A 14577-nucleotide genomic window follows, 5' to 3' on the forward strand; every position below is an offset into this window, starting at 1 on the left:
GATCCTTATCAGAAGTCGAGTAAAAAGATGTTTCTACATCTTGACACTCGAGAATAAAATACGATCTGTGTGTGGAAATAAAAAGATTAGTAATGATAAATTATGTAATATAATTTTAATGCCGAACCAGGTAGGAGGCCCCCAACTTGAGGGGGCTGAAATTCCTTAAAACAGCCCTGTAAAGTATGAAACGATACAAAACGTGCATAATTTATGTGTAATTTAAAGAATGAGCTTGTCGCAAGTTTCAGTCAAGTTGTAGCAAATTTGCATTTGGAATGTTAAGTGGAAATTTGCATTTGGAAGCAGACAGTAACGGAAACGAATTTTAACATGGGCTTCTGTTCTTATATTTCCTTGTTAAAGAATAAAAATAATTTTTGCAGTGAAAAATAAAATCATATGTTGATAATTTTGTTGGACTTCTGACACGAAATTTTTCGCTGTAATTCATTATATGAAAAACATTTCATACATCACCAAATTAATTTCATCCTTAATTTAAAATATTTTCGTTCTCTCTAGAGGGAAATCTGGAGTAGATACATAGACAAAGAATCTCTCCTTATTAGAGATTCTTTGACATAGATTCGATTGGTTAGGAAACAACTCCTCTTCAGCCAGTTAGAGAAGAAGTAGGAAGGTGAGGCGGATTTCTTTAAATTCTTATACGCTATAGACATACTATAGTCAAAGATAAGCTCCGTTTGAGTCAATAACTTCCGGCATTTTACTCGAGCAACCTTATCTTTACCAACTTTTCTATTTGTTTACGATAAAGCTACGATTCCTTGTGTCTTGCATTCTTCTAATTATGGATATCGGAGAACCTCTTCCACTACATGTGAATTGATTACAGTTCAATCTTATCATCCGTCCTTTTAATGGAATAGATTTTGTGGTGATTTTTCTGTTAATTTCACCCGCTGAAGATTCTTTACTTTTGATTTAAATTAGTTGCACTATGTCTGATTTATTTTCATATTTATTTATAATATTCTGGACGGCAATTATTGGCCTTCTCTGTCTTGCATCTTTTAACGCCTCACTGGGCGTGCGGCGCAAATATGTGGACCTTTTGCTAAAAATATTCGAGGTATGTCAATAAAAATTTTGAAATAGCACTTTTCGAATAATTTTTTAAAAACGCGGAATTTTTGTATTTATCAAGCGAATATTCATTTCGTGTATAAAATAAAATTTAATATTTCGAAGAGAACTTTGATTTCGTAATTGTTAAACAACTTTTACAAAAGGCATTGAAGTTGAGAGAAAAAGTAATTTAAAATTTGATTTATAAATAACTTGTAATGTTTTACTGCCATGTAATTTCATAAACTTAATGAAAAGAGTTTAAAATATGGCATTTACTTTATCAGCAGCTTCATTAATTATGTAATTTTTAGTACTCTGGAGATAATTTACTCATGTATAATAAACTGAATACATTTTTATGAATTAACATCTTTACTAATAAATGTTTATTTCATTTTATAATTTTTCTATTCTAGCTAATAAGATGTAAATTTATTATGTTTATCTGTAGTAAGAATAATATATAATTTCACACTAAAGGGATGTATTTTTATTTTTTGTTTTTATAAATTTGTATTAACTTTCTGAGCATTCATAATATTTTCTGCATTTTGTCGAGTGTAAATTATTCATATAGCTTTTAACAATATTTTTTATATAGTTTAGTTAAAAATTTTTTTTTAATAAAATAGATATTGAAATTTTTGAAATAAAATTTTATTTAGTTGTGCCAGTGGTAGTAAATGGTATGAACAATTTTATTTTACAAAGTATTTTTTCTGAAGCTTAAAAAAACTTTACCAAACTACTAAACTACTGTACTTTAACTACTGTATTAATCATATTGTGTGGTTGATTAATTCTGAAGTGCAATACACTTTCATAGAGAACTCTGAAAAATGGATCGATTGTATTTACATCATACATAAGCAAAAAGACCCATGCAACTTGTCTGTTTGGTTGCAGAGAGAGAAACCTAGAATGGTCTGACTAAAGTAATTTTTTGTAGGCTTGCTATAAATACAGAGTATTTTTATGTAAGACTTTATAGAGAAAATGCTTTTTATATTTATATTATACATGGTAAAGGAAAAGTACTAGTACTTATGCAGCCAGGTTTTTCTACCAAAGAAAATTAAGCCTGAGAAAAAATTAATAGAGTTATAGAGATTTAGGAATTTGTGTATTGCTGATTTTGACATGTACATTTCTTCTAGAGGTAACAGAAGTGTGTACACAGTACCTGAAGAAGTAGGAAATGTAAATAACTCCTTGGTTATATTAGAGGTTCGAATCCCGCGAACTGGCTGGCTGCATGGGCGTTTTCGTGGTCTTCCCCATGTGTAACGTGTATACGAGCCAGTTTCCCTTAGAAAGTCCTCCACGAAGGCATCCTTCGGGTTTTCATCCACAGAGAACCCGTTGGCGCTTCGGGAAAGAACCCGTTGGCGCCGTTGCAATTTTTACTCCCCAAGGGATGGGCCGAGCCGTAAACGTGATTTTTAGTGCATGTAAATTCAAATTAGCAGACAAAACAAAATATTAAGCATATGGTAGTAAAAATTCACAGATAATAAGCATCTAGATGTTAAACTAACCGATTAAACCTGATGTACGAAAATAAAGCTGTATTTTTCATAATATATTTCACAATACAAATAACCTTCAACAGTAATCTAATTTTCTTCACTAGCATTGTTAACAAAACTAGAACTTTATACATTTTATTATTTTTCAAGAGTAATTTGAACTGTATTCCTTACACCAGCAGTGGTTTGCTAATTTTGATGACCATGGGGATGCATCAAACTACTCTGTCATCTTAGATAATCAATAATATTTTTGGTACTTACGTATTATCGCAAACAGGCCAAAATTCGCGTAAATAGCCAAATTTGGCGACCGTACTTACGGCAACCCTACGTGTTATACGTAGTTTTGTAAAAAGAAAAAATAACACTCTGTGTGTACTACCACAGCAATGGGTTTTCGGCGGAATTTGCCGAGAAAAGAAAGAAACTTTTTTGGTTACTGTACTTAACAGAAGCGCCGTTACTCTCATGGAAAAAATTTGCGAAAATATCAAGGAAGGAAGCATCATTTATTTGGATTGCTGGAAAGGATACAATACAAGTGAGTTCGAAAATGCTGGATTTCTGCATGGAACTGTTAATCACAAATGTAACTTTGTGGATCCCAACACGGGCGTTCACACACAACATGTAGAGCGCATGTGGGGCTCAGCCAAATGGCACAACAAAAAACAGAGAGGAACAGCCCGTCATCATCTTGATTCATACCTTATCGAATTTATATGGCACCAAGCTCAAGCTGTTAATGGCGAAGACTGTTTTCAATCAGTGCTAAAAGCAATAGCCAAAAGATTTCCGCCGAAAAAATAATTCTGCAACTTATTCAAATTCGAAACCGGAAGGGTTTAATTGCTATTTTATATTTTAAAACAAAATAATATAAAAAAACTTTATTAAAAATTATCTGTAATTAATAAATGTACATTTTCTTTCTATTCATACTTTTTTACTCAAACTTACAAATCGCGGCAGCCTGGTTGAGATAATACGTAAGTACCATTTTTTATTTCAATTTAATCAGTTATTTATGTCACACCAACCATCCTTGGAAAGGTTATTGGGCTGATCTTTAGAATATGGTAACTGGTAGTTTGGCGACATTTTGGAGGCGATAAAGGTTACTACCTGGGACTTTGGTAATAATGTGAGCAGTACTCAGTTCCGATTACGCATTATTTTGTGTGAGGGAAATTAGAGATCATGGGATATGTCATGTGATATTAATGGACGAATTACGGTTCTTTAATCGGAAAAAGGGGGAAATCGGGAAAAAATCTGGAAATTTTGTATTTGGCTTTATTCTGTGTTGTGTGAAACAGTGTTCGTTCATTTTTGGATCCCATGGCCCTAACTAAAGTGAATTCGAAATGGGTATTTAGTGGGATTGAAAGGGGTAGTAATAAGTGTTTCTTTAAGGTTGTGCGAGATAGAAGTAAAGATGTTTTAATAAGTTATTTATTTTACCTGGTACCTTGGTGTGAACTATAAGTATGATTTTAAAGATCCTGAAACAGAAATAAGAAAAGTTTATCGGACACGTAATCAAGATTCTGAAGAAGAATATGTAAGTTAGTATTTTTAATTATTTGAGGATATTATTTTTATGCATTGTTCTAAATGTAAGGTGGAAGTAAAGTAATTTGCGTAAACGTGCGTGGAAATAATTTAAATATTTGACACTAAGTATTTGTAACCATTTGTAATGTTTGCGGTATGAATGAATTAGTGACGTTTGTAATATAATAGATAATGTAGAGGTAAAAGTTTTTGGATATTTTATTTATTTTATACGGGGAAATGTTCATATTTGGAAAGGGTATATACTTTTTCGCGATCAGGTAATTTCATATATGTTCTTTTTACCGGGTTTGAAGATTCAGAAAATTGTTATGCATTTTCGTGAAATTTTTCTAATTTATGAGAAAAAAGCAGTATACATGGATATAGTGAAGAGTGTGCGCAATGCCATTTTTGTGCAATTCTGGGATTTTTTTTTAAGTAAAAATAAGTCGATGTGTACATGGTTTAGTGATATTTTAATTAAATGATAGTTATTTTGTGAATTTTATGTTTGTAGGAATTTGGTATACGTTTAAGTTGAAGTAAACATGCATGGAAATAATTTAAATATTTGACACTAAGTATTTGTAATGCTTGTGGTATGAATTCGTTGGTGACGTGTATAATATAATAGATGATTTAGAGGTAAAAGTTTTTGGATATTTTATTTATTTTATATGTGGAAATGTTCATATTTCGAAAGGGTATAAACTTTTTCGCAATCAGGTAATTTCATATATTTTCTTTTTACCGGGTTTAAAGATTCAGAAAATTGTCATCTATTTTCGTGAAATTTTTCTTATTTATGAGAAAAAAGCAGTGTACATGGATATAGTGAAGAGTGTGCGCAATGCCATTTTTGTGTAATTCTGGGATTTTTTTTAAGTAAAAATAAGTCGGCGTGTACATGGTTTATGTGTATGTGTTATTTTGAAAAACGCGTAAGGAGTTTGGGGTTGATCTTTACAATATGGTAACTAGTAGTTTGGCGACATTTTGGAGGCGATAAAGGTTACTACCTGGGACTTTGGTAATAATGTGAGCAGTACTCAGTTCCGATTACGCATTATTTTGTGTGAGGGAAATGAGAGATCATGGGATATGTCATGTGATATTAATGGACGAATTACGGTTCTTTAATCGGAAAAGGGGGGAAATCGGGAAAAAATCTGGAAATTTTGTATTTGGCTTTATTCTGTGTTGTGTGAAACAGTGTTCGTTCATTTTTGGATCCCATGGCCGTAACTAAAGTGAATTCGAAATGGGTATTTATGTATGTATTAATTTAATGTATGTGCTCATTTATATTTTAAGTAGTGTTTTTGAATTTAATTATATTTTAATTAAATGATAGTTATTTTGTGAATTTTATGTTTGTAGGAATTTCGTATACGTTTTAGTTGAAGTAAACGTGCATGGAAATAATTTAAATATCTGACACTAAGTATTTGTGATGTTTGCGGTATGAATTCGTTGGTGACGTGTATAATGTAATAGATGATTTAGAGGTAAAAGTTTTTGGATATTTTATTTATTTTATATGTGAAAATGTTCATATTTGGAAAGGGTAAATACTTTTTCGCGATCAGGTAATTTCATATATGTTCTTTTTACCGGGTTTAAAGATTGAGAAAATTGTCATGTATTTTCGTGAAATTTTTCTAATTTATGAGAAAAAAGCAGTGTACATGGATATAGTGAAAAGTATGCGCAATGCCATTTTTGTGCAATTCTGGGATGTTTTTTTAAGTAAAAATAAGTCGGCGTGTACATGGTTTAGTGATATTTTAATTAAATGATAGTTATTTTGTGAATTTTATGTTTGTAGGAATTTGGTACACGCTTAAGTTGAAGTAAACGTGCATGGAAATAATTTAAATATTTGATACTAAGTATTTGTAATGCTTGCGCTATGAATTCGTTGGTGACGTGTATAATGTAATAGATGATTTAGAGGTAAAAGTTTTTGGATATTTTATTTATTTTATATGTGGAAATGTTCATATTTGGAAAGGGTAAATACTTTTTCGCGATCAGGTAATTTCATATATGTTCTTTTTACTGGGTTTAAAGATTGAGAAAATTGTCATGTATTTTCGTGAAATTTTTGTAATTTATGAGAAAAAAGCAGTGTACATGGATATAGTGAAGAGTGTGCGCAATGCCATTTTTGTGCAATTCTGGGATGTTTTTTTAAGTAAAAATAAGTCGGCGTGTACATGGTTTATGTGTATGTGTTATTTTGAAAAACGCGTAAGGAGTATGGTATTGTGCACTTTTTCCCAATTTTGCAGTGAATATTTGTCATGATTAAGCAGTTTTGTTAGATAAAATTTCTAGCATAAGTGTAATTCGGCTAGTAGATTGTTGGAAGAAGTGTTCAGTGGATAAAATGAAAAGAAACATGTCTTTACTTCGTGAAGACAAAATGGCAGCGGGGAAAAAAAAATAGAGGGTTGCTGTAGGAGAGTTGGTAGCCAAATTTTCGCCAAAAAAATGCCAAGTTACCATAATGTAAAGATCAACCGGTTATTGTTAGAAAAGCATTAACAATATAGTATCTTGTTAAAATTTTACACCATAGAAATTAGAGCCCAGAACTGGCATCTATCGACGAAAACTTCTTTATTTATACGAAAATATTTCTATCTGTTCATTGTTAAAAAATTCAGAAAAAATAACGTGGAAAATCAGAAAAAATAATAATAAATAAGAGAAGAAGAATATAAATCTCCAAATTCGAAGAACGACAGTGATAATTCAACAAAATGAACGCAAGAGGAATGGTTGCAACCTTCAAACAAGTGAATATGATGAATCCGATAGGTTACCAGGTTTGAACTATTATCGCCAAAGTTGGTGATGTTTACATTTAGCGGGTTCTCTGCGGAAGTGCTTTCCATCCTTCCCTTTAGGCAGATAGCCCTTGAGGCTTTGCCACACACACACACCTTGTTATATTAACCCTCTAACTGGTAAGGTCGTATATATACGGCCTGGAATATTTTTTGTGATATCTGTGAGAACGTATATATACGTGCACATTAAAATATGTCAAAGCAATATATTAAAATATGTCAAAGGAATTGAGGCAATATATTAAAATATGTCAAAGGAATTAAGGCAATATATTAAAATATGTTAAAGGAATTAAGGCAATATTTTAAAAGTACACACATCCAGGTATAAAATACTGGGAGAATTTTTACATTAAATTCAAGGAAATAATTTTTTCTCATATTAGTTTTGAGAAATTTGTGCTTTCTTAATGAAAACCCTGGCTAGTCAGAGGGTAAAATTTTCTGTTTAGTCATTGGTTATATTTCTTGGCATCAAAATATTTATGTCTCGAAGCTACAATTGGTTGATCTTTGGATTATGGTAACTTGGCGAAAATTTGGCGACCAACTCTGCTACAGCAACCCTCTATTTTTTTTTTTTGACGCCATTTTGTCTTCACGAAGTAAAGACATGTTTCTTTTCTTTTTATTTAGTCAACACTTTTTCCAACAATCTACTAGCCGAATTACACTGATGCTAGAAATTTTATGTAACAAAACTGCTTAATCATGACAAATATTAACTGCAAAATTGGGAAAAAGTGCAGAATTGCAAACTCCTTGCGCGTTTTTCAAAATAGCACATACACATAAACCATTTACACGTCGACTTTTTTTTACTTAAAAAAACATCTCAGAATTGCACAAAAATGGCATTGCACACACCTCTTAACTTTATCTATCTACACTGCTATTTTCTTATAAATTACAAAATTTGCACGAAAATGCAGGAAAATTTTCTTAATCTTTGAACTCGATAAAAAGCACATATATGAAATTACCTGATCGCGAAAAAGTACATACCCTTTCCAAGGATGAACATTTCCATGTATAAAATAAATAAAATATCCAAAAGCTTTTACCTCTAAATTATCTATTATATTATAAACATCAGCAACGAATTTATACGCAAACATTAAAAATAGTTACGAATACTTAGTGTCAAATATTTAAATTATTTCCATACACGTTTACTTCAACTGAAACGTATACCAAATTCCTACAAACATAAAATTCACAAAATAACTATCATTTAATTAAAATATCACTAAACCATGTACACGTCGACTTATTTTTACTTAAAAAAACATCCCAGAATTGCACAAAAATGGCATTGCGCACACTCTTCGCTATATCCATGTACACTTCTTTTTTCTCATAAATTAGAAAAATTTCACGAAAATGCATGAAAATGTTCAACATATACTACTCAAACGTATTCCAAAATACTACAAATATATAAGTCATAAAATCACGATCATTAAATTAAAATATAATTAAATTAAAAAACACTACTTTAAATATAAATAAGCATATACATTAAATTAATAAAAATTAGATTACAATCCTAATTACTTTAAACTAAATCATTGCTAATAACAATTTTCCAATAATGCCACATTAATTTATTTACTCCTTACATTTAGAACAATGCATAAAAATAATATCCTCAAATGATTAAAATACTAACTTACCTAATCTTCTTCAGAATCTTCATTACATGGCTGCAGTACTACTGCTAATTTCTAAATCCGAAATCCAGTAGTCAACTGGAAGTCTATTCACCAAGTTATAAGAAATTAATGAAATTTCACCTATATTCAAACTACTTTCAGCAAACCACGTACCCTTCCTTACACTCCGTTTCACAAAATGTCTATTTTCACCAGATTTCTTGCACCGCCATTTAAACTGTAATATCCTTCCTTTCACACAATCTCAACTTACTATTATTATCAGATAAACGCATTAAAAATTTAGAATTCACTTTACATAGCGCCATGCAATCCAAAAATTAATCAACACTATTTCACACAACACACAATGAAGCTTAATACAAAATAATTTTTCCAAATTAACCCCCTTTTTTGATTAAAGAACTGTAATTCGTCCATTAATGTCACATGACATATCTCATGATCTCTCATTTCCCTCACACAAAATAATGCGTAATCGGAACAGTACTTCTCACATTATTACCAAAGTCCTAGGTAGTAACCTTTATCGCCTCCAAAATTTCGCCAAACTACCTGTTACCATATTCCAAAGATCAGCCAAAAAGGCTTTACTTCGTGAAAACAAAATGCGTCCAAAACAAAACTAGCAGGTTGCTGTAGCAGGGTTGGTCGCCAAATTTTCGCCAAAAAATCGCCAAGTTATCATAATCCAAAGATTAACCAAACAAAGAATTGTACAAACTTGGTGTCCATGTACACAGTGATCGGCAAATCTTTGGAATATGGTAACAGGTACAGTGTCTCAAAAAAGTGATGGGACACTTGTGCTTTACAAAACGAAACTGCAATAAAATAAATTTAAAAAACATGTAAAATTTTTTGTGGGTGTGTTTCATACTTAAATTTAGTAACAATTATTACATAACATACATTTTCTCAAAATATTAAAATATTAATTTAATAAAAATACAATTGTTTAGAACGGAGCAGAAAATGGCTCACTTAAGTGATGGGACACTTACTTTTCCATCAAATATTTATCCAAAAATTTTACTTTTTAAGAGGTTTTAATATTTTGTTGGATTTCCTTTTACTTTTAAAACATGATTTAATCTTCTTGGGATGGATTTGACTAATTTTTTTGTGATTTCTGAAGTGATTTTATCCCATTCTTCTTGAAGCACCGATTTTAATTGTTGTTTTGAAGAAATGGTGTGTTTGCGAATTCTTGATTCCAATTCTTGCCAAATATTCTCTATGGGATTTAATTGTGGAGATTGTGGGGGTGGTTTTATTATTTCAGGACAGTTATACAGCAGCCAGAGTCTAACGTTCAAAGCACTGTGCTTGGGGTCATTGTCCTGGTAGAATTTAAAATCGTTGTGAAGCTTCAATTTTCGTGCTGAAGATTTCAAATTTTGATTTAAAATGTCAATTTACTTGTACTGATCCATTATACTGTCAATAAAAACAAGATTACCAACTCCAGCAGACGACATACACCCCCATACCATAACTCCTCCTCCACCATGCTTTACTGTTGGCACCAAGTTCTGTTTGCGAAATTCTTCCCTGGATTTTCTCCACACCAAGATTCTACCGTCGGAACCAAATATATTAAATTTACTCTCATCAGCAAATATAATTTCATTCCAGTAATCAGAATTCTTATTTATGTTGGATTTTGCGAAAGCCAGTCTGAGTTTTCTATTCTTTTCACTTACGAAGAATTTTTTCTTGGCTGCTCTACCGTGATATCCAGTAGATCGAATTACTCTTCTAATAGTCTCAGAATTAACAATTACTGCATATAATGCTTGTAAATCAGCAGCAACTTTAGTAGCACTCATTCTTGGATTTTTTAAAAATATTTCGAACGATATTTCGCTTTATTCCATTGGATAGCTTTGATGGTCGGCCAGGTCTTCTTTTATCCTGAATCATATGATTCTTTTTATATCGTTTAATGATATTGAAAATTGTTGAATGACTGAAGTTAACTGTTTCAGTAGTTTCTCTAATAGATTTTCCATGTTCAATATGCAAATTAATAACTAATTTTCGAATTCCAGGCAAAGTTTCTTTTCGTTTAGCATTCATGGCTGCACAGAGCTAAAAAACACAAAAATTCCAAAACAAACTGGAGAGAAATACTGCAGACGATTTTATAAATTTTTGGCAATTGCTTTTGAGTAAAAATAAATACCCCAAAAGATATTTTTATTGCTTACTTAAGACGATTTTTGTTGCATAGTACGTAGTGTCCCATCACTTAAGTGAGCCATTTTCTGCTCCGTTCTAAACAATTGTATTTTTATTAAATTAATATTTTAATATTTTGAGAAAATGTATGTTATGTAATAATTGTTACTAAATTTAAGTATGAAACACACCCACAAAAAATTTTACATGTTTTTAAATTTATTTTATTGCAGTTTCCTTTTGTAAAGCACAAGTGTCCCATCACTTTTTTGAGACACTGTAGTTTGGCGACATTTTGGTAAGGCGATAAAGGTTACTAGCTAGGACTTTAGCACTGTACATGGATAAAGTCAAGAGTGTGCGCAATCCCATTTTTGTGCAATTCTGGGATTTTTTTTAAGTGAAAATAGGTCGACGTGTACATTGATGATACCGTGTATGTGCAGTTCTTAAAAACGCGGCAAGCAGTGGGCGATCCTGCACTTTCTCCCAATTTCGCACCTAATCTTCGTCGTGATTAAGCACTTTTGTTCCATAAAATTTCTAGCATAAGCGTAATTCAGCTAGCAGATTGTGGGAAAAAAATGTTGTATGGCAACCCTTTTGATGTTGAAACTTAACTCTTTTGCTGCAGTGGTTTAATTGCTCATCAGTTCGTGTCGTGCGTGTTTTGAAATGTCCTATGTTGCAATGATAGACGTGGTGGGAAGATTTTAGTCGCATATTTTAGATTGTGTGGAAAGTAATTTTGTATTAAAAGGTGCGATGCTGGAGTTGTTAACAAGTCTTTTGTTCACAGGTGTGTTTATGAGGATCAAAGTTTATTTTTGGAATTTCTGTGAGACTTTTAAAACGGAGATCGGAATGCGGAGCTGCTATGAGAACTTGGACAAAGAAGGGCGTTTCTGATGGTTTGTGTGTGGATTTGGAGTTAAATGTTTGCTGGTAAAGTATGTGGCTGTCAGGGGAGTTTAAGATTTGGATCGTGGTTTTCGTGTAGTAAGTTAACTTTGGAGGAAGTTTTTATCCTTACTTTCAAAATTTTGAATCGCAGAAAGACATGCGATATAGCAAAATCGTGGCACTTTTGTTCACAGACGTGTGACTGGCAAAATTTTATTAACAAATGTATTATGGTAAGTGCATTTTATTTTACTGTTTTTATTGGTTAATCTTTGGATTATGGTAACTCGGCGATTTTTTTGGCGAAAATTTGGCGACCAACCCTGCTACAGCAACCTGCTAGCTTTTGTTTGGCTGCCATTTTGTTTTCACGAAGTAAAGGCATTTTTTTTTTTAACTCAACATTTTTTTTCCAACAATCTGCTAACCGAATTACGCTTATGCTAGAACTTTTATGGAAAAAAAGTGCTTAATCGTGACGAAGATTAGGTGCAAAATTGGGAGAAAGTGTAGAATCGCAAACTGCTTGCCGCGTTTTTAAGAACTACACATACACGGTATCCATGTACACGTCGACCTATTTTCACTTAAAAAAAAAAAAAAAAAAATCCCAGAATTGCACAAAAATGGCATTGCGCACACTCTTGACTTTATCCATGTACACTGCTAAAGTCCTAGGTAGTAACCTTTATCGTCTTATCAAAATGTCGCCAAACTATCTGTTACCATATTCCAAAGATTAGCCTTTTTATTTTGTAGAATGTTTTGCTGATTGTGTTTTTACTATGAATTTCTATTGTTATTGTTTTTTTTTAATTGTTTGTAATTTTAGTTATTTTAGTTTATTTTGTTGATTTATGCACAATCAATTTTTTTACAATTCGTAGATTTTTTTAAAGTTTAAACAGGATGCTGTATACATGGTATTCTTTGAAATTTATTGTTGTAATGTTAATTTATTAAAGTGAGGTGTGCATAGTTCGTAGATTCTTTCGCTGCCTAGATTGTGCAATTCGTAGATGTTTTTTTAAGTTAAAACATATCGCTGTGTACATGGATTCTTGTCAAATTTTTTTGGTTAGAAACTTTACGTTTTTGCTATCTAAATTTTTTGTTTTTGTTTCGGATTTTTAGCTTAAATTGTGTGTTCAAAACGTGGTTTTTGGAGACAGTTTAGGCTTAACGTTCGAAATGTAGACGAAAAATTTAGATAGTAATATGCCACCGTGGAGTTTCTGGCCAAAAATATTTGGCGAGAAATTTTTCGTACATGAGAGTAGTTCCACTTTTGTTTCAGTTGCTATTATGTAAAAACATCAGTATATATTGATGTAACTGAAAGTGTAACATCAGTATGAGTTCTGATGGCTGCATACTTTCTGCATTTTTGTAAATAATTAATAATGTATAATAACGTTTTGTAGGTATTTCATTGAGAATGCTGTAAAGTTAATGTACATTTAAAAAATGCATTCCTGTTCATATACTGAAGGACTTTCAAGTTACTGAGATTGATAAGATACAGTCAGGCGAAACTTTTATGCTGATGATTAGAGCAAATTATAGTCTTTATTTAGAAACTGATAAGCTTAAAGCAAATGAAGAAATGCCATATCTTGCTGAAGGTATGAATATCATCTCTTCTCTAAATTATTTAAAAACACTTTCAGATTTAAAGACATTGAGGCTGTTTTCTCCTTTAAATGCTAGAAATATTAATAAACTGCCATGTTTTAAAGAGAGAAGAGAAACTTTAGTTAGAGCTGGAATTGGTCTAGACTGTGAAAATAATGAAGCTGTTGAACAAGAAACATGTAGATTAAAGAGAAAGTGAGAGGTAGGATTTCATGAAATGTCAAACAGTGGCCACCAAACATAAATGTTGGTATAAAATGTAGATTGAAACAGTAATGTCAATGCCAACAATAGATTTAAGATGCATTGCTGCTGAAATATAACCATATGCTGTACTTGTAAGAAGAGTTTCATGAAATGAAAATTCTTTGAACTAGTTTTAAACTGTCATTCCCATTTTCTCTTGAATGGCACATGATTATTGGCTGCATTAGCAATAAAATGTAACATCATTTTATGGATGTTGGAGGAAAGTTTTTAACTATGGATAATTGTTTTTCATAAAGAATTTAATATCAGACTCTTCATCATTTGGTACTTGCCAAATCATGATATCCATCTTGGTTCTTTTATTAATTATTAAATTCTTTTATTAATTATTAATTATTAAATGACCATGTTTGATATGCTTCATGATATAAAGTTATTATCACTGAAATGCTTGCATACATTTTGGCTGCTATCTCATGAATGAAGAAAAAACAAATTTCTGAAAGGAAGGCTGAAATCTGCCAGCAGATTTTTAAACTAAAGATTTATTCTTCATATGAAGAAGCATGTATTTATTGATCTAGGAAACTTGAAATAACTTGATTGAATTTTTGTTAATAAATATATAAATCTATTCCAATAATTCACTTTTTGCATTCTGAAATCGCAGCCAGCTTCTGCAGTACAACACTTTACTGAGAGAAGGTAGTGAAGCTACCTACAGGAGGATTAAGAAAAGCATGTTCATCTTTCTGATGTTCTGTTGGTTATTTGCATTCTATAATTATGCTCTTTTATCCTCAGTTTACCAAGGCCAAAGAAGTATTTGAAAATATTAGAAATGAACTGTTTGTAATTCATAAAGCATGTACCTAAGAAGAACTAGTTATGGTGTGTTGATATGCAAAAGTCTAAACACTCCGG

At 31.5% G+C, this 14577-nt stretch overlaps 1 protein-coding gene across 2 annotated transcripts in view; it reads left to right on the forward strand.

The window, feature by feature from the left end:
• Positions 1-669: 669 nt before the first annotated feature.
• LOC118199665 (glycerol-3-phosphate acyltransferase 3-like) overlaps positions 670-14577 on the forward strand; it is a 138782-nt gene continuing 124874 nt past the window's right edge. The window contains exon 1 of one of the 2 annotated variants that reach the window (XM_085809728.1): positions 670-1096. In XM_085809728.1, coding sequence (XP_085665854.1) covers positions 965-1096 — 132 coding nt within the window. In that variant the 5' untranslated portion in view covers positions 670-964. Of the gene's footprint in view, positions 1097-11825; positions 12042-14577 lie in introns of those variants that run through there. The other variant, XM_035371564.2, reaches the window with a different exon arrangement.

The sequence above is a fragment of the Stegodyphus dumicola genome, chromosome X2, assembly GCF_044657685.1.
Source record: "Stegodyphus dumicola isolate Sdum_Otavi_A_Nest chromosome X2, ASM4465768v1".
Classification (NCBI taxonomy): Eukaryota; Metazoa; Arthropoda; class Arachnida; order Araneae; family Eresidae; genus Stegodyphus; species Stegodyphus dumicola.